At 35.7% G+C, this 26,706-nt stretch overlaps 3 protein-coding genes across 4 annotated transcripts; 2 read left to right on the top strand and 1 right to left on the bottom strand.

The window, feature by feature from the left end:
• The first annotated feature begins 2,452 nt into the window (after nt 1–2,452).
• On the top strand, nt 2,453–7,983 carry LOC111917628 (ARM REPEAT PROTEIN INTERACTING WITH ABF2). The gene is made up of 19 exons (XM_023913293.3): nt 2,453–2,781; nt 3,142–3,299; nt 4,154–4,326; nt 4,410–4,530; nt 4,611–4,685; nt 4,783–4,877; nt 5,079–5,154; nt 5,277–5,384; nt 5,664–5,792; nt 5,900–5,968; nt 6,064–6,123; nt 6,197–6,320; nt 6,409–6,548; nt 6,648–6,711; nt 6,810–6,889; nt 6,982–7,046; nt 7,129–7,246; nt 7,341–7,465; nt 7,564–7,983. Exons 1-19 carry the CDS (start codon nt 2,538–2,540, stop codon nt 7,655–7,657), a joined length of 2,118 nt encoding a protein of 705 aa, XP_023769061.1. The 5' UTR covers nt 2,453–2,537; the 3' UTR covers nt 7,658–7,983.
• A 72-nt stretch (nt 7,984–8,055) lies between these two features.
• On the bottom strand, nt 8,056–10,697 carry LOC111917629 (cyclin-P3-1). 2 transcript variants are annotated; one of them, XM_042901962.2, is made up of 3 exons: nt 10,387–10,697; nt 8,636–9,068; nt 8,056–8,540 (listed from the first exon to the last, which is right to left on the bottom strand). In XM_042901962.2, the coding sequence occupies exons 2-3, from the start codon at nt 9,052–9,054 to the stop codon at nt 8,264–8,266; spliced, it is 696 nt and encodes a 231-aa protein (XP_042757896.1). In that variant the 5' UTR covers nt 9,055–9,068; nt 10,387–10,697; the 3' UTR covers nt 8,056–8,263. The 2 variants fall into 2 exon arrangements, with proteins under 2 accessions (XP_042757896.1, XP_023769062.1); XM_023913294.3 differs by having other exon boundaries at nt 8,636–9,048; nt 10,387–10,687.
• Nucleotides 10,698–18,036: 7,339 nt separating this feature from the next.
• On the top strand, nt 18,037–21,662 carry LOC111917597 (uncharacterized). The gene is made up of 5 exons (XM_023913261.2): nt 18,037–18,283; nt 18,577–18,633; nt 19,056–19,113; nt 19,168–19,973; nt 20,179–21,662. The coding sequence occupies exons 1-5, from the start codon at nt 18,037–18,039 to the stop codon at nt 21,660–21,662; spliced, it is 2,652 nt and encodes an 883-aa protein (XP_023769029.2).
• The last annotated feature ends 5,044 nt before the right edge of the window (nt 21,663–26,706 follow it).

Consider the following 26,706-nt stretch of genomic DNA (forward strand, 5'->3'; position numbering starts at 1 on the left):
CCCATGCATCAAATGTCGTAACATACTATATAGGATGAGCCAAATGCACTAGATAAAAAATTCTATGATATGCTAGAGGCAGCCGATAAAGAGTTGTGGGTTGAAATGATACTTCCATAGCAAAACAAATGTTGTCACAAATTAGCTAGTTTTTTTTTTCCATAGCAAAACAAGCAAATGAAATCAAATTTCCTAGCAGAATTCCCTAGCAAATACCTACGAATGGTACTTCTATAGCAAAACAACTATGAGATTGTTTTTCGTAGAAAAATTTCGTTGCATATTAACCACGATAATTAATTCCATAGCAGCAGTACAACGGAAAGTGTTTTCGTAAAAAAATTCATTGGAACATTGTTACGAATGTTTTTTTCCATAGAAATATCGGTAGCATAATACCAAAGGATATGGAGTCGGTAGCATTTTCCCTAGCAAGTCCCATGCTCACTACCGTAAATAAATTCCGTTGACAATGTGGTAGCAACCTTGCTATGGAACAACATTCCATAGCACGATTCATTGTAAATTAACAACGTAAATACGTTTCATAGCGCCATTCCCTAGCAAAATCGTTTTTCTTATAGTGTACTAAAATAGTTTTCTTTTGTTTTGTTTTTATTAAGGAATTCGACCGAAAGTGTATGTTGCAACTATTCTCCAAAAATACCCTTATATTCTTATCAAATTCAAACACAATAATACTTTCATTATACTTTATAGTTGAAGAGCATAGTGTTGAGCATTATTGCAATGCTTTCAAGTCCCAATGACGAATCTCAAATATTAAAAATGTTGTAATGACCATATTACCATTGTGTTATCTGTTTTTCCTATTGAAAACTGGTTTGAGATGTTTGTGTTTATTTTTTTAGGTGTACATATAGCAGTTAATGTTTTGGGACACATAACTTAAGCACATGTAACAATTTATGTTTTTGCGTTCCCATGGTCCCTTCACTAGTTAAAATTTAACACAAAGTAAGTTTGATAAAAATGTAAGCACATATACTTTATATCATCTAACAAAAAAATGATAACAATGAAAAGTTGGAGATACATAAATAAAAAGACACACTTTAAGGTTAATATTAATGAATGTTAAAAAAGTATAACCATTTACGGATCCTAGTAATTATTTATGGATTGCATTAGATATGAATATTTAGTATAACTATTTATGGATTCCGTTAACCCGGGTTTTATACTCATTGAATTAGCCTATATAAAATATTCTTAAGCCGATCTTGGATAAACGAACAAAACATGAAAAAGTTAAAAACATTCATAAGTTATAAAAAAACTATACGATTTTTGGATTAAATAATTTATGTTTTTTCATGTTTCGTATTCGTTTATAACCGTCTTTGGACTAAATAACTTATGTTTTTTAACGTTTAACAATTTTCGGATTAAATACTTATGTTTTTTTTTTCATGATTTAGATTAAATAACCTAAGGTGTAAAGAAAGTTACGAATTTGAATGATCCAGTTTTCTAAAAGCCGATTTCAAATAGACGAATAAGACGTTTAATTAACAGAACTAAAAAATTCGTAAAAGAAAAATCAAATAGTCATCTTGATAAAAAAGACACCTATCTGCAAAATATAAAAATAAAGTGAAAAGAAAAAATATCTAATTCAATAAAAAAGTATAAATGTAAACCAAATAAAAATAAATAATAAGATAAATTAAATAATAATTTTAATTTAAATAATTAATTTAATAATAAACATTAATTATAAACAAAATTAGAAAAGTAATGAAAAAGGAAAAACAAAAGAAAAAAATAATAAAAAAAAAATTAGATAGGTTGAAGGTTCTAAGTAACGTAAGATGTGACTTGGTGACAATGTAAAACCATAAATTTTTTAAGCCGTGACGAGCCACATTGTTTGTGAAGTGTGATTTAAGACGATAATTTTATATATAATTAATAATTATATATATATATATATACATATATATATATATATATATATATATAATCATATTTTTATATACATATGTGATTTAAGACGACATTCTATCAAAATCTGACGCAAATGCATGTTTTGAAGTCATGACATGACGCGTCTTGACGAGCTTTTTAGAATATTGGATAGATGTGACAAGGGGTCATAGAAGTTTAATGATATATTGAAAGAAAAAAAAAACTAAATATATATGCAGTTAACATCTATCATTATTTAAGTCATTATTTCAAAGGATAAAAATAACTAAATACGTATAACTGCCATAGTTCATCATCGTGTAGTAATAGCGTTAAATGTGTACAGTGGACATATTACATTATCAAATTTTTATCCCTAAAAGCCGGATAATCTGTCACCCTATATATGAATTTTTATCACAAATGGACATCTTATTTTAATTTTAGAATTGTATAACTTTGTTTCTTTCTCTACGAAACCGACACAAACATCCCCCATTTCATATAAAACACTATCCCCAAATTGCCCCTCCCTCCACTCTCTCGCCTCTCATCATCATTCACTTTTTTTTTTCCTCTCGCTCGCCCTCTCTCATCTCTCTCTCATGGAGAACCAGAAACGCCATGAACAACCTACAAACTCCGTGAGAAGAAGCTTGAAGAGGAAGCTGGAGGACGAATTCATCGTGGATCGGAAGATCACTTCATCTGATGACGCGGCTCAACAAGATCTAGTATCTGAAGTTCGCGCTCAGGTCGAAATCCTCGACTCTACTTTTTCATCGAACGAATCAGATCGTGCTCTAGTCAAACGTTCGATTCATATCCTCTCCGAGCTCGCGAAAAACGGTATGAATCTACGCTTAATTTGTTTTTATGTTTCAATTTCACGTTTCTCCGTACACATCCCCTTTTACGAGTCACGCTATAACGTTTCGGTGGTGTTCAATTTGTGGTGGTAGTTGTCGTTGATTTTTGTTTATGCGGTGGTGAAATTGATTATTCTTAGCATCTGCACATAGCTATTGTTTTGTTTTCTTAATCGCACCTCGTTGATTTTGTAGTTACCGGTTTAATTCTTCATTTGCGCGAGTAGTTGTGGATGATTATGTTAATGCGGCCGATACTTTGCCTGAATTTTTTCTATACGAATTCGGTTCTATGTGTTGTTGGTTAGAGTTTTGATGTGATTAATATACATGACTGCAGAGGATATTGTGAATTTGATCGTGGAATCCGGGGCCGTTCCAGCGCTTGTACGCCATCTTCAAGCGCCACAGTCAAAAGAAGTCGTTGCAGGACCAAGGCCATATGAGCATGAGGTGGAGAAGGGAAGTGCTTTTACCCTAGGACTTCTGGCTATAAAGGTAATTATCAAGAGAAGCTAGATTCTTCATCATTGTTGCATGTCCTATATCGTTGTGTTTGGCACTTTGGCTGGACTAGTGGATTATTTTCTTCGAACTTGTAACATGGAATATTGAAGATGTGTTCAATCATGCTTAGTTCTGTATTCTTTTTACTTAAGCATTTTCATGTGGTTTTATTTAAAATCTACAGTGTCACAAGAAATGCTACTAAAACGTTAAGTTGCGTTTTCACATGCATATTTTTTATGGAACACAATACAGTTGGGGCATGGGACGAACTTGCAGATACAGCATATCTTTTATTTACTATTTAGAAGAAATAGTATCCAACATATATCAGTTAGGCTTGCTATTGAGAGAAACCAACACTGAAAGAAGATATTTTAAACCTCATGCTTGTAGTGGAAGATTAAATTGCTTTTCATGATTGTTTAGTTCCCCTCCTGAAGAGCATCATGCACTATGATTCCATGACTCACCCAATCACAATTGATTAAAGTGGTTAGGGGCCGCCAGTTATTTATTTATTTATTTACTTATAATTACAGTTGTTTTCTTTTATCAAATTGTAATGATGTATTGGGGTCATCCTCTAGGCTACCAGGCTGATAAAACAGCAGATAGTAAATCATTTATCTATATAAGTTTCCTTTTTGACTAGATTTTAGGATGTTTTTTTTATGAGCATTTACTCCATTGCATCTTTACCTTTTTCTATCTAACTTCAATTCAAAGCGATGATCTACATCAGCTTCCAAGAACTATATCCGAAGTTTGATTGATTGTAATGATTACACAATACACATGGTCACTAAAGGGATACTACTTTTGGTGATTTCTGGTGTTAACAGCCAGAGCATCAACAACTCATTGTCGATGCTGGAGCTCTGCCTTATCTTGTTGCTCTCCTTAAGCGACACAGGGATGGCCAGAACTCTAGAGCAGTCAATGGTGTTATAAGGAGAGCAGCAGATGCAATCACAAACCTTGCTCACGAGAATAGCAGCATCAAGACCCGTGTTAGGTCAGTTCTTTTGTTCCCTTTTCTGTTACAGTTTTGGGTATTTCAGTTTGTTTGACATCACATTCTTAATTTCTTATGTTCAGGGTTGAAGGTGGAATCCCTCCTCTTGTTGAATTGCTTGAATTCATTGATGCAAAGGTGCAGAGAGCTGCTGCAGGAGCCCTACGTACCTTAGCTTTCAAAAACGATGAAAACAAAACTCAGGTTGAATGATTGATATAAAATGTGTTTTGGTGATTGTTTGGACAAAGTTTTTTAACATTGGAACCTTGCCATGTCTGCAGATTGTGGACTGTAATGCTTTGCCTACTCTTATTCTAATGCTGCGGTCTGAAGATGCTGCAATACACTATGAAGCAGTTAGTTCTAGTTTTTAAATTCACTTTTTTTCTTTTTTTCTTTTCAGCTCATAAGATTGCTTGTATCTAGGAATGATTTTTGAATGGTATATCTCAGGTTGGTGTGATCGGGAATCTTGTCCATTCATCCCCCAACATTAAGAAGGAAGTTCTTCTTGCTGGAGCATTACAACCTGTAATTGAATTGCTCAGGTAACGTGATACATACCTTTAAAGGGTTGCGTTCAAAACTGCAAGTTCTGTCTATGCCTAAAACTATCCTGTTGGAACTTATTATGTCGCCTACACATAAGATCAGTCTTCAAATATTAAACAAAATTGGCTTATTTTTGATAGCAAAGTAACAATTTGTTGAAAACTACAACAATTTTAATTCTTGTATTAATTTTACAGTTCCAGCTGTTCAGAGAGTCAAAGAGAAGCTGCCCTATTGCTTGGACAGTTTGCTGCTGCCGATACAGACTGCAAGGTTTGACCGAAATGTTGATTCATTTATTATCATTTATCACTTAATTTCCATTTCTATATTATTATTCATATGTCTTGTCTACTGCCAACCCTAACAACACACGCTCATGAATCTTTTCATAGGTTCACATAGTGCAAAGAGGCGCTGTTGGTCCACTAATCGAGATGCTACAGTCACCAGATGCTCAACTACGTGAAATGTCGGCTTTTGCCCTAGGAAGGTTGGCACAGGTAACCGAGTTATAGATATATATTTATTTATTCACTTAAATTCACGAATCTTTATTTTATTAAAATACTATATCATAGATTTGTAAGTTCTCACTAGCATCTATGTATATGCACGGGTTTCCATGCATGCAGGTGTAGTAATTAAAGCTCCAATTTTAGTAATAGCAGTCATAATTACACACACGTGTGCTACTAAATAAGTGATAACTTTGCATAGTAAAAAGATGTTTATTTTAGGGTAGTTTATATAATTAATGATTGTGATCTACCTATCATCAGGATACTCACAACCAAGCTGGGATTGCACATGGTGGTGGTATACCTCCATTGCTGAAACTTCTTGATTCTAGAAATGGTTCTCTGCAACACAATGCTGCATTTGCCCTCTATGGTCTTGCTGATAATGAGGTAATACCATGTTAAATCTTATTATCAGAACTACTATAATCCCCTGAAGTTAAGATTCCTATTCTATGATCTTTGCCTTCTATTGAAATAAATCCCTTTTATTTTAGGATAATGTTGCTGATCTTATAAGGGTTGGTGGGGTACAAAAGTTGCAGGATGGTGAATTCATTGTCCAAGTAAGTTTGTTATCTTTTGCAGTTCCTTAGAATTTTTGTATCATTTTGCTTGGAATAATAAAGACTCATTTGAATGACATAATCTGGTTTGACAGCCTACTCGGGATTGTGTAGCAAAGACATTGAAAAGGCTAGAGGAGAAGATTCATGGACGGGTAATTAATTATCTTAACTACTTGATCCTTTTTTGCAAAAGATATTAATTTGTATTATTGTTTTTGTCCTCAGGTATTGAGCCATTTGTTATACCTGATGCGGATTGCTGAGAGATCTGTTCAGAGACGAGTTGCTTTGGCTCTTGCTCACCTTTGTTCGCCTGACGACCAGAAAACAATATTCGTTGATGGCAATGGTAAAATTTTAATCGCCTTTTTTAACACTTGATATTTATTTAGTGATGATTTATATTTTACCTTTTTCTGGATGGATAAATTTCGTAGGACTTGGCATACTTTTGGAGCTTTTGGAATCAACCAATTTGAAGCATCAACGAGATAGTTGTGTAGCCTTGTGCAAGTTGGCTGAAAAAGCTAGCTCACTTTCCCCTGTTGATGCGGGACCACCATCTCCAATATCTCAGGTTTTTGTTTTTTATTTTTGTTCTTTTTATTTTTTTGAAGTTTTGTATACATTTTAAACTATAATCGAGGGTGAAATTTTTTCATACTTTGTGTTGTAGGTATATTTGGGTGAGCAGTATGTGAACAGTCCTACACTCTCTGATGTAACCTTCCTAATCGAAGGTGGAAAAACTATCTTCTACTTTTGTCCAAAAAAAAAGATTTAGTTCTATTTTAGCATTTCTTGAGCCTGACAATTTATATATGTATAATATCTTCAGGCAAACGCTTCTACGCTCACAGAATTTGTCTCCTTGCTTCTTCTGATGCATTCCGAGCGATGTTTGATGGCGGATACAGAGTGAGTGGCATTAAATATCTGTTCGTTTTTGTCAACTTTTCGATCCATTTGGTTATATAGTTTTTCAATGATGATTTTTATATCCATTTTAGGAGAAAGATGCGAAAGACATCGAAATTCCAAATATTAGATGGGATGTCTTCGAATTAATGATGAGGTTCATCTATCTATAATCTATATCTTGCCTTTGATTTCAGTTATTGTACAGGATTTTTCATATATATTATATTATGTTACAGATATATATACACGGGGTCCGTAGATGTCAATTTGGAAATTGCACAGGATCTTCTTCGAGCTGCAGATCAATATCTTCTTGAGGGGCTGAAACGTCTTTGTGAGTACACCATTGCACAGGTGAGTGACAGCTTTGCTCTAAATTCATTAATTATTATATCAGCAGCATATGATGATGATAATAATAATATAAATATAAATATTATTTTATCAGGATATACTGGTGGACAATGTATCAGTTATGTACGACCTATCTGAGGCCTTCAATGCTGTGTCACTAAGGAATGCATGCATTCTATTTGTGCTCGAGAATTTCGACAAGTTAAATGCTAAGCCAGGGTACAACATATTAATTAATTTCAATTTCTTTCGTGCTCTTTTTAGATTTTGGAAAGTTTGACTGAGTTGACTGAAATGGTAAAAATAAAATGAATTAGGTATGGGGGTTTGATCCAGCGTATAATGCCAGAGATGCGTAATTACTTTGTGAGGACACTTGGAAGACCCGTGGAAGCTGACATGCGACAGTAGGCGATTGAGTTTCAAATTTTTTGATCAATTGATTTTTAACCAAACCTAGATGAAAAAAAAACAAGGAAGAAGAGAGGATGTACAGAAAGTTAAGTGGTTTAGGTTTCATTTGTCGAAAAGAAAAAAAAAAGGTGGCGACTTCTGTTTTGAGATTGGAACTTTGACAACCAACATGGTGGCAGTTGTTTTAGTAGATGGGAAGGAATGCTTGCTTGCTTGTTGTGCCAAATGTTGTTGACATGCATTGCATGTACTGCTCTACTACTCTTATCAACTGTTGCTTATCTTACTATATATAATATATACATATTCTTCTTCTCTTCTAATCATGAATTTCATCTCTTGCTTCCTCATCTTTTTATGTCGGAAACAAAACTTGAGTTATTGACCCAAACAGATGAAATTGAATAATAGTTAAAAAAAATTAAACAAGGCTTTCCACTCGTATGTATTTCACTCACACATAACATCACTCTAATACAATAACACCAAACTTGCACTTCAATATGTGCATAGGAATCCCAAAAAATTTATTCCCTAACTTCTACCCCAGTTTTAATACAACCAACACACAAAAAAAAACATTTCTAAGCCTAAACTCTCTACCTATACGATATGTATTTCAGCTGTTGCATAAGAACCAGAGTCATTATCAGTGGTGGACCAGTTCTCCTTGAGCCCACAAGCAGCATGGATCACACGTGGCAGTCTTTCCACCTGAAGCACTTCCTTTTCCTTTTCCAATTCAGAACAATATTTCCCAAACGTACCGACGCTAACATGGAGCCGAAAGTCGAGACCAAATAGGAATTTCATTTCCAATCTGTTCAATTCTGCTGTTGTCACTCCTCCCACTTTAGCATAATACGCATTGTTGTAGAATCTGCAAATAAAATCCAAACCTCAGAAACACAACACAACTATACATACATATTTAAACTAAAAAAGGTTACGACCAAAAAGACAGACTTGACTTACGCATCATCAATGAACTTTGCAGCAAGCATGACACTGGTGATAAGAAGGCGATGAACACTAAGAGACGTCAAATTAACATTTCCACAATGAATAAACCGATCTATATACACCTGTGCAACAACGAAACATGAAGGGCTGCAGCTTGAGTATTTAAAGATGCGATCAATGTACTCTTTGATGCTAAGTGTAGGGGCTCTTGAACCATGAAAAGCTGTAACAACATCTTTGGTTTGTGTTGCCTCGAGAAGGGCCTCGTTCTTTATTATAGATCTTTCAAGAAGTGAAGAAAGGAGGGATAGAACTTTTGGATTTCCCGGATTTTGCTTGTATGTTTCTTTGAGTCCGAGGTTGCGGTATGTTTTTGGGCCCGGGATATCATTTTCAAACCCTAAGGATCCCATACTCACACAAAGCTGCATGGATAAAGTGTTGTCTGTTTAAAATTATTTTATAAAATGACATCATGATTTGGCAAAATGGAAGAAAAAGGTTTTGTAAAAAATTACAACATAGCAAGGAAGGCCTACATTCCCTGACTTTCTCTATTAAGTCTTTCCACATTAAGTAAAAAAGAAGCAACATTGGAATACTACTTATGAAAGAATCAATGAAACACGTAATCATGTGTGATTCTTCATTTTGCTTCGGTTACATGTGACATTGAGTAGGCAATATTAAACCAAATAGGGTATCATTTAATGACCAAACTATTCGGCAAAGGGTTATCAATATGAATACAAGATGCGCCGAAATGAAAGATTAACAACAAAAAAATAAATTAAAAATCAAGTCAAACATGTTAACAGGCTAAGAGAATAATAACAAAGCAAAAGACAACATCTCCTGTACACATATAGACACCAAAAAGACGAGACAATTTTTGTAGGAAACAAACGTCTGTAAATATGTTAGTACACAATTTAACTAATTTTCACGCCTAAAGAAATTTTTGGTCAAACTGTAAAATTAGGTTAATGAGTTATTCATTTTACCAGATCATGCATCGAAGTGGATATATGCAACCGTGGTCAAATTTGTTACAAAGAAATTACCAATTTATGCATGAACAGATGAGAAATCCATTTTGTTGTATAAATTGGTAATAAGATATTGACCCTTTGTAAACTTTTCCCCAAAGGTCAACACTCTTTGCATCTTTACATCCCTCAAGAGTCAAGATACCCCTTGAAGGACATCAAAATCAAATGCAAAAGATAACTAAAATTCAATTGCTTGGGTTTATAATCAGAGAGTAAAACCAATGAGAAATTAACGATAATTAGATTGATTTCTAGTAGCAACAATAACAAAACCAACAAATTTCATGTTCATAAATATCCGCCTACATTCTTTACTGCCATGGACAAATTTTTTTTTTCTAGCTAAATGTGGAAGGTGGTTAATTAGGTAGGTTTTTCTTGCCTTAACTACTAATACTAAGATCTGAAAAAAACAAACCAGATTTTAAGCTATCAGATATCTAGATCAGCCCTAATGGAAGAAATATTCAAGATCCATGTAGAATTACCCCTAACCTGACGAACCCACCAACAAAATCCAGACTTCATGTCATATAAATTAGGTCGAAGAACAAATTTAGCTTCGAGAAATCAAAATGAGAACAATTTAACAGAAACCCTTTAAAAAATTAAATCTGGATTGTAGGACAAATCCCTAAAGAAAAAGTTGGGAAATCCGAATAGAAAAACCCATGAAAGAATTATGACCAACACTTGGAGTTTGGAACTTACAGAGGAGGTTCTTGGAGCATCCATGGCGGCCACACCCAGAGGTCCAAGAATCTTCTACATGAGCAGCAACTGGGTGAATGTGAAAGTGAAAGTGAAACAATTCCTTTTTTTTTTCAGAGAGAGAAAGATGTAAAGGACTAACAGACGTACAGCAGTTCTATCGCTGTCTGTCTTTCTCTCCCTTTCCTCTTCTGGTGATGTCACAAAGTAAATAATTTAGTGCTCTGATGAGTATACATACACGAGATTAAACGTATGATTTTATTGGTTTTTGAAGCAACGTATTAAAAATGGTAGTCGTACATGATAGCTCAATTGATATTGGTAATTCTTTGATTGATATGTGGGCTATGGATGGAAAGATACAGTTGGATGGATTATGATGGAAGCCATTAAAGTGTCGGTCGTTTTTCTTTTCTCATAAAAATATAAATTCCGCCTAATAAAATTAGACTTTACACTCGAATCTAATTAGGAAGTTTTAGATTAGAGTCCAATCTTAAATAATCCGAGAAATAAATTCGATTAAATATACATAATTAGACTTTTTTCCTTTTCCAGCCCCAAAGATGATTATTCACACTTTTGAAGGCATTAGAAGGAGTTTCTTATAGGGTGGCAATGAGGATAAAAAGAGAATTAACTGGGTCTTTTTGGGAGGTTGTAATTAAGCCGAAAGACTTGGGTGGTCTTGGTGATAGATGTCTCGATTCGACAAATTTAACTATTTTTGCTAAACGGTAGTGGAGATTTAAAAAAGGATTAGACCCCTTATTGTTCTCTTGTATCAAATCCATATATAACTTATTGTTTATTGAGGAAAACCGTTGGCTAAGAAGTCAATAAAAGGAGTTTGGTTGAGTATCTCTCAAATTGATATGAAATTTGCAACGAAGGGTATTTTTATTAATAACTTGTTTAAAAGGGTTGTCGGTATTGGGGACAAAACTGTCTTTTGGAAGGATTATTGGTGTGGTTTTGAAGGTCAATTAGAGAAGGGAGAGAGAATAAAAATTGCTTGCTTATGATAACAATTGCTTGTTTATGGATAGAATAAATATTAATATTGATTTGAGCTCAAGGTGGAATTAGAGATAGTCAAGGCAAATTGGAAAAGAGAGAGAGCAGAATCGATTCTTCGTCTTGAAAATGTATGTGGTTGACTTTCAGTTCAACAAAGGTTGTGACAAATGGCTTTGGAATGGAGAATGTGATAATCATGTTTTCTCGGTGAAGGCTTTAAAAAACCTTATTAATGATCCGAGTGATGGCAACGACTATAAATTCTCTTGGGTTAATTAGATTCGGTTAAGATAAACTGCTTCGCGTGACGTATGTTGAAGAATCATATTCCTTTGTACACAAATCTCATGGAGCGAGAGATACCTGTGGATTCTACTCTATGTCCTGTCTGTCATAGGTCTAATGAAAATCTTGATCATATGTTTTTTTTCCTGTCCTACTACTTCAAAACTATAGGTGTGACTTATAAATTGGTCTTCAATCCTCAATCATATTCCTGTTTTGTGTGTTGATCTTGTCGAGATGTTGGAGTCGAATGATAAAAGCAAAAAGATAAGAAAGTTGAAGCTGAAGCTAGTGTATATGATATTGTGGATGTTCTGGATTGGAAGGAATGTGATCGTTTTTTCAGAAAAAGGCGAGCAATTATCCTTATTGCAGATGACATTAGTACTTGTGCTTTTAATTTTATCAAACATAGATCTAATTTGAAAGTGCTTGATTGATTTTATTGGTGTATGTCTCTTATCTCTAACACTTTCTTGTAATCTCGTAGAGCTTCTTGCTTTAGTCTGTTTTTTTTGCTAATATAATTGCTCGTCGTTCAAAAAAAAAACATAAATAAGGATTGGTGTGTGGAAATGAAATAAGGGTCAGGTCTGTGTGAAAACAGATACAGGGTATTGATCTCATAAGTATGTTTTTAAAATTTGAGATTATGAGATTATTGAAATAAACAGTACAAATTTGAACTCGAACAACCTTAGATAAATTTAGACACAATAGTTTTTATATACTGCATAATATTTTGTTGCTCCATATAGACAAACTTGTAGCACCAACTATATTCGGTGGTGTTAACGGATCCTACTAGGAATACATTAAAGATAACAAAACTGCTATCTTTAAGACGACCTAGCTAACGGTCGCGAATCCATCCTAGCGCGAGACTCGGCCCCTCGCCCTTGCGCTAGCACCCTCATGCTTTGTGCCCTCACGCAAAGGTCCAATTCTTGACCGAAATCTCCGATCTACAATAAGAAAAAACACAGTTGGTCGTTTCCCACAACAACAAGTGTAGTAATCCAGGGCGTTGTCCTCTGTTTATTCTGCACCAATAGCAAATGACCACTAGTGGTGCACGATCCACCAATGGGGCTCTTCTACGTCATGTCGGCTAAAACAGGACAAAGGACATTGTTGGGATCATGTGCATGGAGCAACAGGTATAAAAAGTGTCGCACCCCCTAACCGAGACGTCGGAAACGTTCGGGGGCGGAGGACGTCATGTACAGTATCACAATAATTGCATCATAGTAATCAAAGTAAACACAACCATTACATTGAATAAGTAAGGTATTTACATCTGTTCGGTACATAATTTGTATAACCACAAAAGTGTAACAACAATATAAAAGACGCGACTCTATATGCTCCGTCTTCTCAAAAGCCTGCGGGTGTACCTCTCTATTGGTTCCCTGAGAATACAAGCAATTTTAAAAGTGTATCAACATTTAAGTTGGTGAGTTCATAAGTATGCTTTTGTAATGAAAACCTGCATTTGAATCTGGGAAAATATTTGTATGTTTCTCAAGAAAACCCAATATTTTCTTTAATAATGTAAAGTAGTCTTAAACCCTAAGACCAAAGTATATGTTCGTTACTGTATTATGTAGTTGTATATGAAAATGTTAGTTTGTATGTATGGTTACCACCAGCCGTATTATATTGTATCGTTTTGTATGAAAACTCTCGTTTGAAATCTTTGGATACCATTAGTATTGTAAAGTAATGTATTGTATGAAAAACCTGGCTTACACCAGCATGTATAGTGTGTTTTGTATGAAAAGCCCCAGAATTCTCCAGTGTAGTGTATAGTAGTCTTATTAATTAAAATAAAACCATTTGAAGAATTGAAATCCCATAAACAAATGGTTAGTTTATACTATTGTGAGTTTGGTATAACCATGCTTGATATGACCTAGTGACCTCTACGACGTTCTTCAGGTGTCGGATGTTATGACATTTGTCACCCCAGACATGCCTGCCTAACTGTAGCTAGCAGTTCAGGTGTGAGATTGTTAGTCCCGAATAGATCTATTCACAAATCTCATGCTCTCCCTCTAGGATACTCTGGTTATACTGTGGTAGGATTTAGTTCTGCACCCCGAGGGGTGCAATTGAAGTAGTGCCTCACAACCCTGTATTAACTAGTTTACGTGTAAAGTTGTAGTGTTCTCTCGTACTTGAAACTGTATGTATACTTGTAAAGTAAAAATAATTATACTTAAATAATTATTTAGTATTGTACTCTTGTGTTCAGAAACTAGTGTTGTATGCCATAAACTATATCTATCATAGTTTATATGTTTGTTCATGTATAAGCTCTAGAATTGATAAAACCGTGTATTGAATCCCAAACTATACCTATTATAATTTGCATGTATGTCATGTATTTTGGTTCACGTATTGTACTGAAAACTTTGCAATTATGGTTGTAAATTGAAATCTTCCCTTATGCTCAACATGTTACAAAAGGGATAAAATATCTAAATATTTTATAACATGTAGTGATCTCTTGATTGTATCAATTGCATAAGTTTTATTTTTGTTGAAATCCTTTATGTAAGAACACAAAATTTCTTAGTGTTTTGCTTGTATCCCCCCTGAAAACATTAAAAACAATGAAAGTGTAGGGGTATGAACTCACAGTTGATTATGTGCACGAGTTCGACAGCAAAACTGAAAAGATGACCCTCGAGTTGGAGTATGCGGAATTAACGGTATCCTAAGGATAATTAAACACATAATTGTATTTAAATTAACGAAACCATTAATTAATGTGTTAGAAAACACTTGTTTTCAGGTTAGGAATGTTACCGAGACTTGTTTGTAGTGGAAAAAGAGGGTTTGCGGCCAAGGTTCACGACTTAAGGCTGTTCTCGGTTGGGATCCAGGTTTGCGGCTACGAACTGGGTTTGCGGCTGAATACAGGTTTATGGCTGTAAACGGATTTACGGCTGAATACATATTTACCATATTTGATATTATATCTTCATACACAGCCACCATTAACTCAGTCTCAAATCCCAATACATCTTGGTGTCCCCCGGGTGTATAGAAAAACAAGACTTATGAGCCTCCTGATGGTTTTGAGCATTACATCAAACCTATGGTGCACATGCAAACCCTAAAGCTTTGGATCTAGGTTTCTCTAATTGTACATGTAAATCATCTAAAGCTTGCAAACCCTATATCTAGCATACGAAACTCGAAATTAATAACTAAAACTAGTTTAGATGATTACCTTTCAATTGTAGCAAGAATCTTCAACCTTCGAGAGCTTTAGTATCACAAACGTAATACCTCTAATCGATCACAAACACCAAGGCAATTGGAGAATGTAATAGAGAGAGAGGAAGGAGGCTCAAAATTGGCTGGAACTCTTCTAGGGTTTCAAGTGGTCGATTTGGCTATCCCAAAGGGTCTTTATATAGCTGCAGAATTAGGGTTTCAGTCAAATACCTAACCTGGTTGCTTAAGCCCTAAGCAACCCATAGGAATCTTCCAGAATATAAGCCCTTGGACGAAATCCTTATGGGCTCCCATAAGATTTCATCTATCCCTTGCTTAAGGGATCCACAACCCATTTTGCAACTATCTTATAATTACAATTCCAGTCCCCTTAGTTCAATTAATATCTTTTGACCACAAAATTAATTCTAAATGAATTCTTGACCAATATTAATTAAACAATATGATTTCTCTTTTAATATATTATTCACATAATATATTAATAAACCACAATTACCCTCTTTCTCTATTATTCATCCAATCAAGTTGCTTTGGTGAAGGTAACCCAAAAGGACCATGCTATAACCGGGTCAAGTACATACCAAATATAGTTATGGTCTTAGACACCTAATCCAACAGTCTCCCACTTGGATAAGTCTAATAACTATAAATGCAAGTACGACTTTAGAATGCGGTTAGCAATCGTAGCTCTCAAAAGTTGTTGTCAACTCTGATCTTGTCCTTTAGATAAGGGATCATATAATCCTCTGTTCTCAAGATATTGTGTGGACAATCACATGGAACATAGTCATACTTATTATCCAACAGTTTGTTTCTCGATCTCAGATTTGTCTAACATAGAACTTAATTGAACACATTAATTTAGTCCTGACCGGGCCCGACACATAAGTCAAAACAAAATCATCGAGGGGCCCAATATATCGCTTTTACCCTTATAGGATAAAAGGAACAGATAAACTTCGACTTATATGCTTGTACTATTTATTCATCAAATCATACACAACAATGTGTTTTATAACATCAAGTTATTGATGCGTTTGCACATTATCAATGCACAACCAACCCGCAAACAACAAATCATATATCTAGGTTTGAAGACTATATGATATTATCAACTCACAATCACTCATGATTAAATTCCATGAAGTGATTCATGTGAGTGCGGGTTTAATCCAATACTCAAATCTGATTTCACGAGCACTCATGAACGTTGCAGCAGACGTTTGTTATGTCTAAACATTTAGACAATCTACAAGACAATTCAAGACAATATTCACTCATACCTACTTCCAAGGTATGATTGATTGTGGAAAGTTTGAATAATCTTTTATTCTGGAAGTCAAAACATGCAAAGTGAAACAATAGTAAATAATTGACACAAGACAGTAACATTACTTATAAATAAAACACCTTTATTTAATCATCAAAATGCCAATTATAATTTATCTGTTACACGTTTCTAAAAGCTATCTAATCACTAAAACTAATATCATCCTTCAGTTCAATGCTCCTAGCGTGCTGCAAGTGCTTAACCCTACTCAACCCCTTCGTAAGGGGATCTGTTGGGTTCTTTTCTGACGATACCCTCTTCACTACGAGGAGTCCTTCTACCCGACGTCTAATGAAATGGTATTTTCTGTCGATATGTCTGGATCTGCCATGACCCCTTGGTTCCTTGGTTAAGGCAACCGCACCTTCATTATCGCAGAAAATCTCCATAGGATCCTGTATGGCAGGTACAACTCCAAGGTCTCCAATGAAGTTCTTTAGCCATATTGCCTCCTTTGACGCTTCGCTTGCTGCTATGTATTCTGATTCTTATGTTGAATCGGCTATGGTCTCCTACTTGGATCCTTTCCAAGTCACTACTCCTCCATTATAGGTAAATACCCAGCCCGAATGAGAGCGGAAGTTATCTCGGTCGGTCTGAAAACTGGCATCACTATACCCTCACACTCTCAAGTCATCACTCCCACCGAGGACAAGGAACCATCCCTTAGTCCTTCATAGGTACTTAAGAATGTTCTTGACTGCTATCTAGTGAGCTCTACCAGGGTTCCCTTGATATCTGCTGACCATGCTCAAAGCGAAGGCCACATTAGGGCGATTACACATCATAGCATATATGATCGAGCCAACTGTGGAAGCATAAGGTACTCGACTCATCTCTGCTACTTCAGCTTCGGTACTCGGGATTTGAGTCTTACTCAACTTAGTATTGCTTTGGATTGGTAACTCCGCTTTCTTGGAATTCTCCATGCTAAATTGTTTCAACACTTTATCCAAGTAAGTACTTTGACAAAGTCCTATTATCCTCTTACTCCTATTTCTCAATATCCTTACCCCTAGAATATAGGCAGCCTCTCCGAGGTCCTTCATAGCGAACCACTTCCCAAGCCAAGACTTAACTTCCTACAAGGTTGGGATGTTACTTCCTATGAGAAGTATATTGTCCACATACAATACGAGAAAGCTAACTATACTCCCACTGGCTTTGACATATACGCAGGACTCATCCTTGCTTCTCGAAAAACCAAACTCTTTGAATTTCTCATCGAAACAAAGATTCCACCTTCGAGACGCTTGTTTCAATCTATAGATGGATTTCTCAAGCTTATACACTTTATTCGGGTACTTTGCATCAACAAAACCCTCTAGCTGACTCATATAAACATCCTTAGCCAACTTCCAATTAAGGAAAGCGGTTTTGACATCCATTTTCCATATTTCATAATCATGAAATGTGTAAATCCTTAGTGCTGTGTAAAAAGAACTTTCTCCATAGCCATTTCGGCAAATAAAGGTTCTTCCAAACCTAAACAAAATAAGAATAATAAAACCTAATGCGATCCGTTAGTCGTCACCAGTGCCGGCCCAAGCCCAGGGCGAGCTGGGCCACGGCCCAGGGCAGCAAGGTATAGTGGGGCATCAATTGAAAGCCTATTTTAATGTTATTGTATATTGGGCTTCAGTAAAATATGAAGACAGGTAGGAGGCGAGCAACCTAATTACACAACACAGATGCATATCGCCTCTTCAGTTCATCTTCGTCTCTTCAATCTAAAGCACACGTGACACGCCAATTCGCCAAAGATGAAGAACACGAGGCGTCGGGGGCGTCGAATGGAGAGAATCAGAGGACCTTTACAGTTTATACCCTTGGCTATATCGATCGACGATTCGAAGATCGCCCACAAGTCATCGCGCTCCGCCTCTCTCGCTCTCGTCCACAGTCGAAACTCGAAAGTCCACCTGAAGACTGAAGTCCTTTCTCTCGTTAGTCGTTACAGTTTACACCCTTCACCCTTCAGCTTTCAGCCTTTCTCTCACCCTTTCTCTGGTTAGCTTCTTGCCTTCTCCTATGTTCTTTCTTTCTGAATCGATCTCTAGTCCTCTATTATTTTAAAGCTGTAATACTAATAGTTTATCTATTGCAGCAAATCTATTGTGTTAAAGTGAAGATTCAAAGGTGCCAAATTGGGATTCATTGAATTTGTCCTCCTGAAGTCCCAATCCTGTGATCCAGTAAGTTTTATTTATTATTTCAAGTTTCTTGCATAACCTACTTAAAATTTCGAAAATCTTACAGTTATTACAGGTTAAAATTTATGAAATTTCAGTTTTCTTATATAGGTTACTGCCCAGGGAAGGGAAATTTCGATCAAGTTGAAGTTGCAGACTTGCAGTCTTGTTCATTGTGAACTACACTAAGCAGTCTAGGTAATTCTTTTTTTCTATTTTTTGTAACTATTCTGATAAACTGTTGTATTTTTTTATAAACTGAAACTGTGGTTTTATATAAACTTCATTATATAAACTGTTCTGATAAACTATTGTATTTTTTTATAACTGTTCTGATAACAGTCTAAGCTTCATTATATAAACTGTGGTTTTATATAAACTGTTGTATTTTTTTATATAAACTGTTGTATTTTTTTTTGAATAATGATATGGTTTTCTGAATTCTAAATAATTTGTTATATATAATCAGAAATTAAATATTGATATGTAAATTATGAAGTTGAAAAAATTATGTGCTTTTTATTTTTGAATAATATGTTGTTAGATTAATTTTTGAAAATCTAAAGGATACTATTTCTTTTTTTGTTTAGGTTGTGGATACATATTGATAACTTCAAGTTGTGGATACGGATTGCTAAGTAACATCAGGTTGTATCCTTCTTTGTTATTACCACATTTTTTACTTTTAATTTTTTGGTGAAGTTTAAATATGTTTCCTAGAAAACAGCCATCTGGTGCTCAAAATAGAAAAAGAAAACAAAGAGAAGAAGATCTTACTAATAAATTACAAGGATCTTTAAATAAGTACTTTTTTAGAAGTGAAAATAATCATGAAAATTCTAATGATGTTGAAACTAATGATTTTGTTGATAATTCTAAAGGTCCAATTGAAACTTCTAATGAACCTATTGAAAATTTTAATGATCTTGAAAATAATGATTTTATTGATAAATCTAGTGATATTAATATTTTTGATCCAAGAGTATGGGATAAGTTAGATTTAAAAATGAAAGATTTGCTTGTAGAAAAATGGCCTATTAGGGAAATTGAAAATTACAAATTTTTTCCAAAAGATGCATTAGGTAGACATTTTTCTTGTGAATTTTATGTTCGTAAATTAAGAAATGGTGACTCTTATGATAGAAAGTGGTTGGTGTATTCGAAAGAACTTGATAAAGTGTTTTGTTTTTGTTGTAAGTTATTTAAAACAGCTCGATCTAGAAGTAATTTGGCAACCGAAGGAATTAATGATTGGAAACATCTTAGTGAAAAATTGAATGAACATGAACATAGTTCTGAACACATGATTAATTTAAAAACATGGACACAAACACGACTTAGGTTAAGGAAAAATGAAACAATTAATAAAGAGTTACAAGAAAGAATAAAAAAAGATATTCAACATTGGAAAGAAGTTTTGATAAGAATTATTGCTGTTGTAAAATGTTTAGCTGAATATAACTTGGCTTTTCGTGGAGCTAATGAAAAAATATATGAGAAATCTAATGGTAACTTTTTAGGTGTACTTCAAATGATTGCTGAGTTTGATCCCATAATGAAACACCATTTTCAACTTATTCAAGAAAAAAAAAAGTCATTTTCATTACCTTAGTCATAAAATTCAAAATGAATTAATTGAAATGTTGGCATCCGAAGTAAAAAGTGCAATTATTAGAAAAATAAAAAATTCAAAATATTTTTCGATAATTCTAGATTGCACTCCGGATGCAAGTCGTAAAGAACAAATGACTTTAATTATTAGATGTGTTGATGTTACAAGTGTTCCAATAAAAGTTGAAGAGTTTTTTTTAGAGTTTTTAATTGTAGAAGATACATCTGGTTTAGGACTTTTTAATGTGTTACAAAATGCTTTAAAATCTCTTGACTTGGATATAAATTGTATCCGAGGACAAGGATATGATAATGAAGCAAATATGAAAGGCAAACATCAAGGTGTACAAAAAAGACTACTTGATATAAACTCAAGAGCTTTTTATATGCCTTGTGGATGTCATAGTTTAAACCTAGTTTTGTGTGATATGGCAAATTCTTGTCATAAAGCTAAAACTTTTTTTGGTACGTGTCAAACAATATATAATGTTTTTTCTAGCTCCACACATAGATGGAGTGTTTTACTTGATCATGTTGATGAATTAACCCTAAAATCATTATCTACTACTCGTTGGGAAAGTCACATTGAAAGTGTTAAAGCAATAAAAACTCAACTTTTTGAAATAAAAGAAGCATTAACAAAATTAGCTCAAGTGAGTGATGATGGTAAGGTTTGTAGAGATGCGGAATCACTAGTAAATGGTGAATTTTCTAATTTTGAATTTATTTTAAGTTTAGTGATATGGCATGAAATTTTATATAGAATTAATTTGGTAAGTAAAAAATTACAATCCAAAGATATGATTCTTGATGTTGCAATAAAAAACTTAGAGGGATTAGTTAATTATTTTGAAAAATATAGGGAAAATGGGTTTGACTCTGCTATTAATGAGGCTAAAGAAATAGCAGAAAATATTGGAGTTGAACCAAAATTTCCTATCAAACGTGTTCATAGTAGAAAAAAACAATTTGATGAAATTCCAAATACCGAAAGAGAACAACAATCTTCTCAAGAAAATTTTAGAACTGATTATTTTATTGTTATAGTAGATATGGCTCTAAATCAATTGAGAAGTAGATTTGAGCAAATGCAACATTTTGAATCTATTTTTGGATTTTTGTTTGATGGTTTAAAGTTAAAATCCTTATTTGATGATGAATTAAAAAAATGTTGTAAGAAACTTGAAACTAGTTTGACAAATGGTGAAGACCTTGATATTGATGGAAAAGATTTATTTATTGAGTTACAAGTTTTGCAGGAAATGTTGACGGATGAAGCATACAAAGGTGAACTTCCTTGGACAGCCATTCAAATTATGGAGTTTGCAAAGGAAATGGACATGTTTCCCAATGTGTTGGTGGCATATAGGATTTTGTTGACGGTACCGGTCACGGTTGCTTCCGCGGAAAGAAGTTTTTCGAAATTGAAGTTATTGAAATCATATCTTCGGAGTACCATGACTCAAGAAAGATTAAATGGATTAGCAATTTTGAGTATTGAAAGTCAATTCCTACGAAGTCTTGATTATGATAAAATAATAGATGTTTTTGCTTCAAAAAATGCAAGGAGGCATCGTTTTAGATAGATTTTATGTATACTTTTGTTTGTGTAACCTTGTTTTCGTTTGACTATAAAATTTATTTCATTTTTGCTATTTTTTTTTATTAAATAAAGGCATAATTTAGAATCTCGCCCCGGGCATTGAAAATCAATGGACCGGCCCTGGTTGTCACTCGTATTTTAAACCGCACGAAGTACCCAGGAGAAGGGTACCACGTGCTGTTAACCAACCCATCTTAGACAGATTGGAACCAAAGAAAAAGGCACTGCAGGCATTCCAGAAGACGAAAACCACCCAAAGCAGACACCGTAGAAACCCAGAAAGACCCTTCGCACCTCGCAAACAGGTTCGTGAATCAAGAGGATGGAACTCATGGGACTGACCACTATAACTAAGTATATGCCTAAGGGTGGTATATAATTGAGATCAAAAAGATTTAAGATGTGTGCTTCCTCCCTACTCCCTGTTCCTCGTTGGGTTGTGGGTCTGGGGTGGAGCCGCACAACTGAATATCCTGCCGACCTCAATTATATACGGCTTGCATACACCAAGTATTAATGGTTAAGCCAAGTATGAGCTTTACCACGAACCTCATAGTAAAACCCTTCATCCTATCCCACGGAATGGGAGCTAGAGTCAAGAGAACCCCTGCGGGTTGAGCTACTATAATGACCACAAATCCGAAATTTGTTGTCATCCCGGTTAAGCCAACATAGTAGCTAACACCCTCAGTTGGTAAAGAAATCTGAGTCGTAAGAGTCAAGGACATTGACTACGACCATCCACTCACGCTTAATCCCACGAATTAAGCATCTCAGCGGATATCCCGTGTCCCTAGAAGCTACGATAAGTTAAACTATGAGAAGAGTGGATGAGGAGATTAAAGTTCCGAGTGATGGAACCCTATACCCACTAGATTTGACCTAGACCGAGAAAACTCAGAACCTTCGAGAGAGTAGTTGCAGAAGATGTTCGCACTACTCAGGCACTTCGTCCACCCTGTTACCAACGAGTAGTGCCTAGGACACTCCGCCTCCTTACATGGAGGAAGTCACAGTCGCCCTGTAGACGATAAACTGCATTCTCCGAAGCGAACACTAGAATACCAAGAACCACAGGATAACCCCCGCAGCCAAGAATACTTGAATAAAGTACGAGAGTAGGTTGCGTTAAGCCTGATAAGCCAGATCCCGAAGAGATTATAGACTTGACACCAGTCTAGGTGTTAATCGATGGGTTATAAAAGAGCACACACTTTCTGCAACCAAAATCACCAACGCATTGGAGAATAGGACATGTCGTAGAGATTCATTGGACCACTAGGTGTTCCACGAATACTATCTCTCATAGAAATAGTAGAACCCCCCCCCCCCCCCCCCCCCCCGAGGTAGTCCAACACTTGTCTGGTAAAACCCTATCTACCCGACCCTGAGGGTTTCCGTTAGAAATATCTCAAGAATCAGAAGTGCAGGTTCATTTTGCACAAGACTGAGATAGACACTCTGCAACAAACAGATACCCGTAGACACGCAATCCATCCGGTGATCTTGAAAGCCTCGGTGAGCCAAACAACAGGAACACGAATCCAAGGACAACCCGAGATTTTTAAGAACCAATCCGAAGGACTACACTCCCAGAATGAGAGAACGTTTGGAACTTCAGAATGGTGATCACGCCAGTGATGATCTCGCCATATAAGTACACTGTGAAAAGCTCTACCCTTCCGAGAGCTTAGGACCATCCGAGATTCTTTACGGAGATTGGTCCAACCCTCATCAGACCACTACTAGTTTCGGAAATTCTACAAGTTCCGCCCCAAATCAATCCACTTCTTAGACTTAATAAGTGTTTGCCCGACGTCACTCTTTGTATCCCACTCATCTTGATAGGAACCATTGGGAACCCTAAATTCGTAAACGAACTCGTAGGAATCGCTAACTGCACGAGACGGAATCCGCATCGCGTAAGTGAAGGCTTGTTAGAATGCCAAGCAAAGGCCAGAGTTCACTTGGGAGTGCGAGGATCAACCGAATAGGAAGCGCCCTCATACCTCTACTCGATCATTCATACCTACTTCCTTGCCTAAACCTGAATTTCGGGACAAAATTCCCTTTAACGGGGGGATGATGTGACAACCCAAAAGTTTCCGTTAGTTTTAACGTCGAAGTTAAAGTCGAAATTAGTTACGTCAAAAATTAACCAAATTATCCCGAAAATATTTTTGACCGGAATTAAACCCGTTGGAATATTTTAAATAATATTCGTCAAGCGAACAAAAATTAAGGCGGTATAATTTTAAAATTTTCCGTGATTAAGATAGTGGTGAAAAACCCTGTTCGCGGTTGGTGTCAGGAGAACCCCAGCCAGGCCATAAGCTCCACCCTATATAAGGGAGGAGTGGGTTTCACTCCCACCTTTTTCCCACCTTAGACTCTCTCTCTACTTTCTCTCTCTACAAACGGGTTTTGGTAAAAAAATCGCCTCCTCAAGCTTCAAATTGGTAAGTTAACCTCCCTAGCTTGATATTCATCTCATCTATCCTTCAAATTCGTGGATTAAACATTCAAAAACCCCCAAGAACATCTGTTTACGGTCTTGGGAGCATCCCAAAACCGTAAACCCCTAGAATGTGGGTTTTAATGCTCAAAAACCCTTCCAAACCACTTCTCATGCTTAGCAATGACTTAGAGGCTTACCCGAAAGGACTTAGAACACCAAAATCAGACCAAATGGGGAGTAAACATGAGTTTACGGTCTAAGGAGGTTCTTAGACCATAAACCCATGTTCATGGACCATAAACACCTTTTAAGGTGTTAAACTACCCCTCAAACACTTCCAAAAGCTTCCATGAGTGCTTAGAGCCTTGTAATCCTTCGTTTGATGCAACAAAACATAGGATTCATGGACAAAATGAGTTTACTACCGTAAACTCATGTTTTTAAGGTAGTAAAATCCCCAAGTGCATCTCCTTAGACCGTAAACACCTTTCTAAGGCGTTTAAGTGCCCTAAATACCTTCCTATGCTCCTAAAAGTGGCTAGAACCTTACATGCATGAGTTAGAACCACCAAACAACCAAGGAAATAGACCAACATGAGTTTACTACCATAAAATCATGTGTTTACGGTCTTAAACTCCTCAAGGAGTCTTCATAGGCCGTAAACTCCTTTAATGGCCCATTTTGAAGCCTTAAACCTTTCATAAGCCCTAGAATTGAACTTAGCCTAATACCACAAGTGTTATAAGACCTTAATGCATCAAAGAACACACCATCCATGAGTTTACGGCCGTAAAATCATGGGGACAAGGTCTTAGGGATGTAAACTCTATAAAGAGTTTACTCTTGAAGAGTAAACTCCCTATATAGGCCATACACACCCTTAGATGTTACTTGGGGCACTTCTAGCACTTGTAGCAAAGTGTTTTTATGTCGTAAGACATCCTTAATTGCTTAATTAGTTATTAAATGACTAATTAGATACTTAAATGTATCATTACATGTTAAATAGGATTCGCGTGTGTGGTCAAGTCCTCACTTGACACTTAGCATCCTACACCGGCACCTTCACCCGATCCACTTACAACAGGTGAGTTCATACCCCTTAATGACCCTTTTCAACTGTTTTACATGCTTTTATGGGGGGGGGGGAATACAATTTAAACATGTCAGTTATCATATCAATCACATGTGATTGATAACCCGCATGCATAAAGATTTATTACACTGTTAACTGTTTTACCAAGTATGATACTGTAAATGGTTTTCTAAAATGTCTTTACTTGTTCAAAGCTTTCCTCAAATTGACTCTCGCACTGAATGTTATATCAAAGTTTCATTTAAAACTTGTTTATGAAAGGATTTCAAAAGGTTTTCAAACTTATTTTACAAATGAATACCAAGTCGTGATTTTCTTAAGTATAGAGGTTTTCCAAAATTTTCATCAAAGTTTTCTTCCATGTTTTTATACTCCTACTTAGTTAAGATACTACTGCTTCACTTCTACTTAGTTAATGCTTCCACTTCGTGATACGCTTATACTTATTAACGCTCCTACTTCACGATACGCTCCTACTTCACGATACGCTTCTACTTGTTAACACTTCTACTTCGATAAATAATTCAACTTCGTTAGATGCTCTTACTTAGTTAAATGTATGCTTGTACTTGTATAGTTATATAAATAATGATTAAAGGACTTAGGAAGGCTAGTTCGCCCTATTTCCTTTTCTTCGTTGAGATGTGGTCTGGTGGGACCGGATATCCATCCGGAGGTCGTTTGATCATTAATTATATATTATGTATACATGTATAGACATATAGGTTTACATCGGTCGGTTCAGTTGTGAGTCTCTATCATTAGTCCAGTATTGTATATCAAAACTCACTATACGAGATGCATCTTCAGGACACGACCTTCTCCATTGTCTAGTTGGTAACCAGAGTCTCTTGTAGGGAGAGCGGGCATTGTGTGTATAGATCTATACGGGATTGACACCCCACACCCTGACTGCTAGCTACAGTCCAAGGCTTACCAAGCCAAGGGGTGACAGATGTCACATTTTTATTTTGACGCTTGCAGGGCGTCGAGTTCTCTAGTGTCTATCAGTATGGTTACGAGTATCTCGGGGTTACCTTATAATTCATGGCCTTAAGGTAACGGGTATTAACATTGTATTCACTGTTTTAGACCTTGTTAGCTGTATCTTTCATTTGATACTGTCTGGGGTCTGTCTTCACTATTTTGGACCTTGTTAGCCGTATCTTTCATTTGATAGTGTCTGGGTCTGTCTTCACTGTTTTGGACCTTGCTAGCTGTATCTTTCATTTGATACTGTCTGGGGTCTGTCTTCACTGTATTGGACCTTGCTAGCTGTATCTTTCATTTGATACCATCTGGGGTTTGTGTCTCTCTTTTGTTAGACTGAGCCAGGCGTGTCGTTCATTCGATACTCTCCTGGAGTCTATGATCTCTTTTTCCTTAGTCAGCAGTCTTCACTGCTGAGGCATATGTTATTTTCCTTGATATTCTCTTACTTTCTTTAAAATCAAACACCGTATTTTGGTAAT

The sequence above is a fragment of the Lactuca sativa genome, chromosome 5, assembly GCF_002870075.4.
Source record: "Lactuca sativa cultivar Salinas chromosome 5, Lsat_Salinas_v11, whole genome shotgun sequence".
Classification (NCBI taxonomy): Eukaryota; Viridiplantae; Streptophyta; class Magnoliopsida; order Asterales; family Asteraceae; genus Lactuca; species Lactuca sativa.

Coding starts and splice junctions, on each gene's coding strand:
- LOC111917628 (XM_023913293.3), top strand. CDS start 2,538: ATGGAGAACCAGAAACGCCATGAACAACCTACAAACTCCGTGAGAAGA. Junction 2,782..3,141: donor CTCCGAGCTCGCGAAAAACG/GTATGAATCTAC, acceptor ACATGACTGCAG/AGGATATTGTGAATTTGATC. Junction 3,300..4,153: donor TAGGACTTCTGGCTATAAAG/GTAATTATCAAG, acceptor TGGTGTTAACAG/CCAGAGCATCAACAACTCAT.
- LOC111917629 (XM_023913294.3), bottom strand. CDS start 10,410: ATGGATGCTCCAAGAACCTCCTCT. Junction 9,049..10,386: donor ATGCTCCAAGAACCTCCTCT/GTAAGTTCCAAA, acceptor TTATCCATGCAG/CTTTGTGTGAGTATGGGATC. Junction 8,541..8,635: donor GCAAAGTTCATTGATGATGC/GTAAGTCAAGTC, acceptor TTTTATTTGCAG/ATTCTACAACAATGCGTATT.
- LOC111917597 (XM_023913261.2), top strand. CDS start 18,037: ATGAAGAACACGAGGCGTCGGGGGCGTCGAATGGAGAGAATCAGAGGA. Junction 18,284..18,576: donor TTTCTCTCACCCTTTCTCTG/GTTAGCTTCTTG, acceptor TTTCTTATATAG/GTTACTGCCCAGGGAAGGGA. Junction 19,974..20,178: donor AATATATGAGAAATCTAATG/GTAACTTTTTAG, acceptor CGATAATTCTAG/ATTGCACTCCGGATGCAAGT.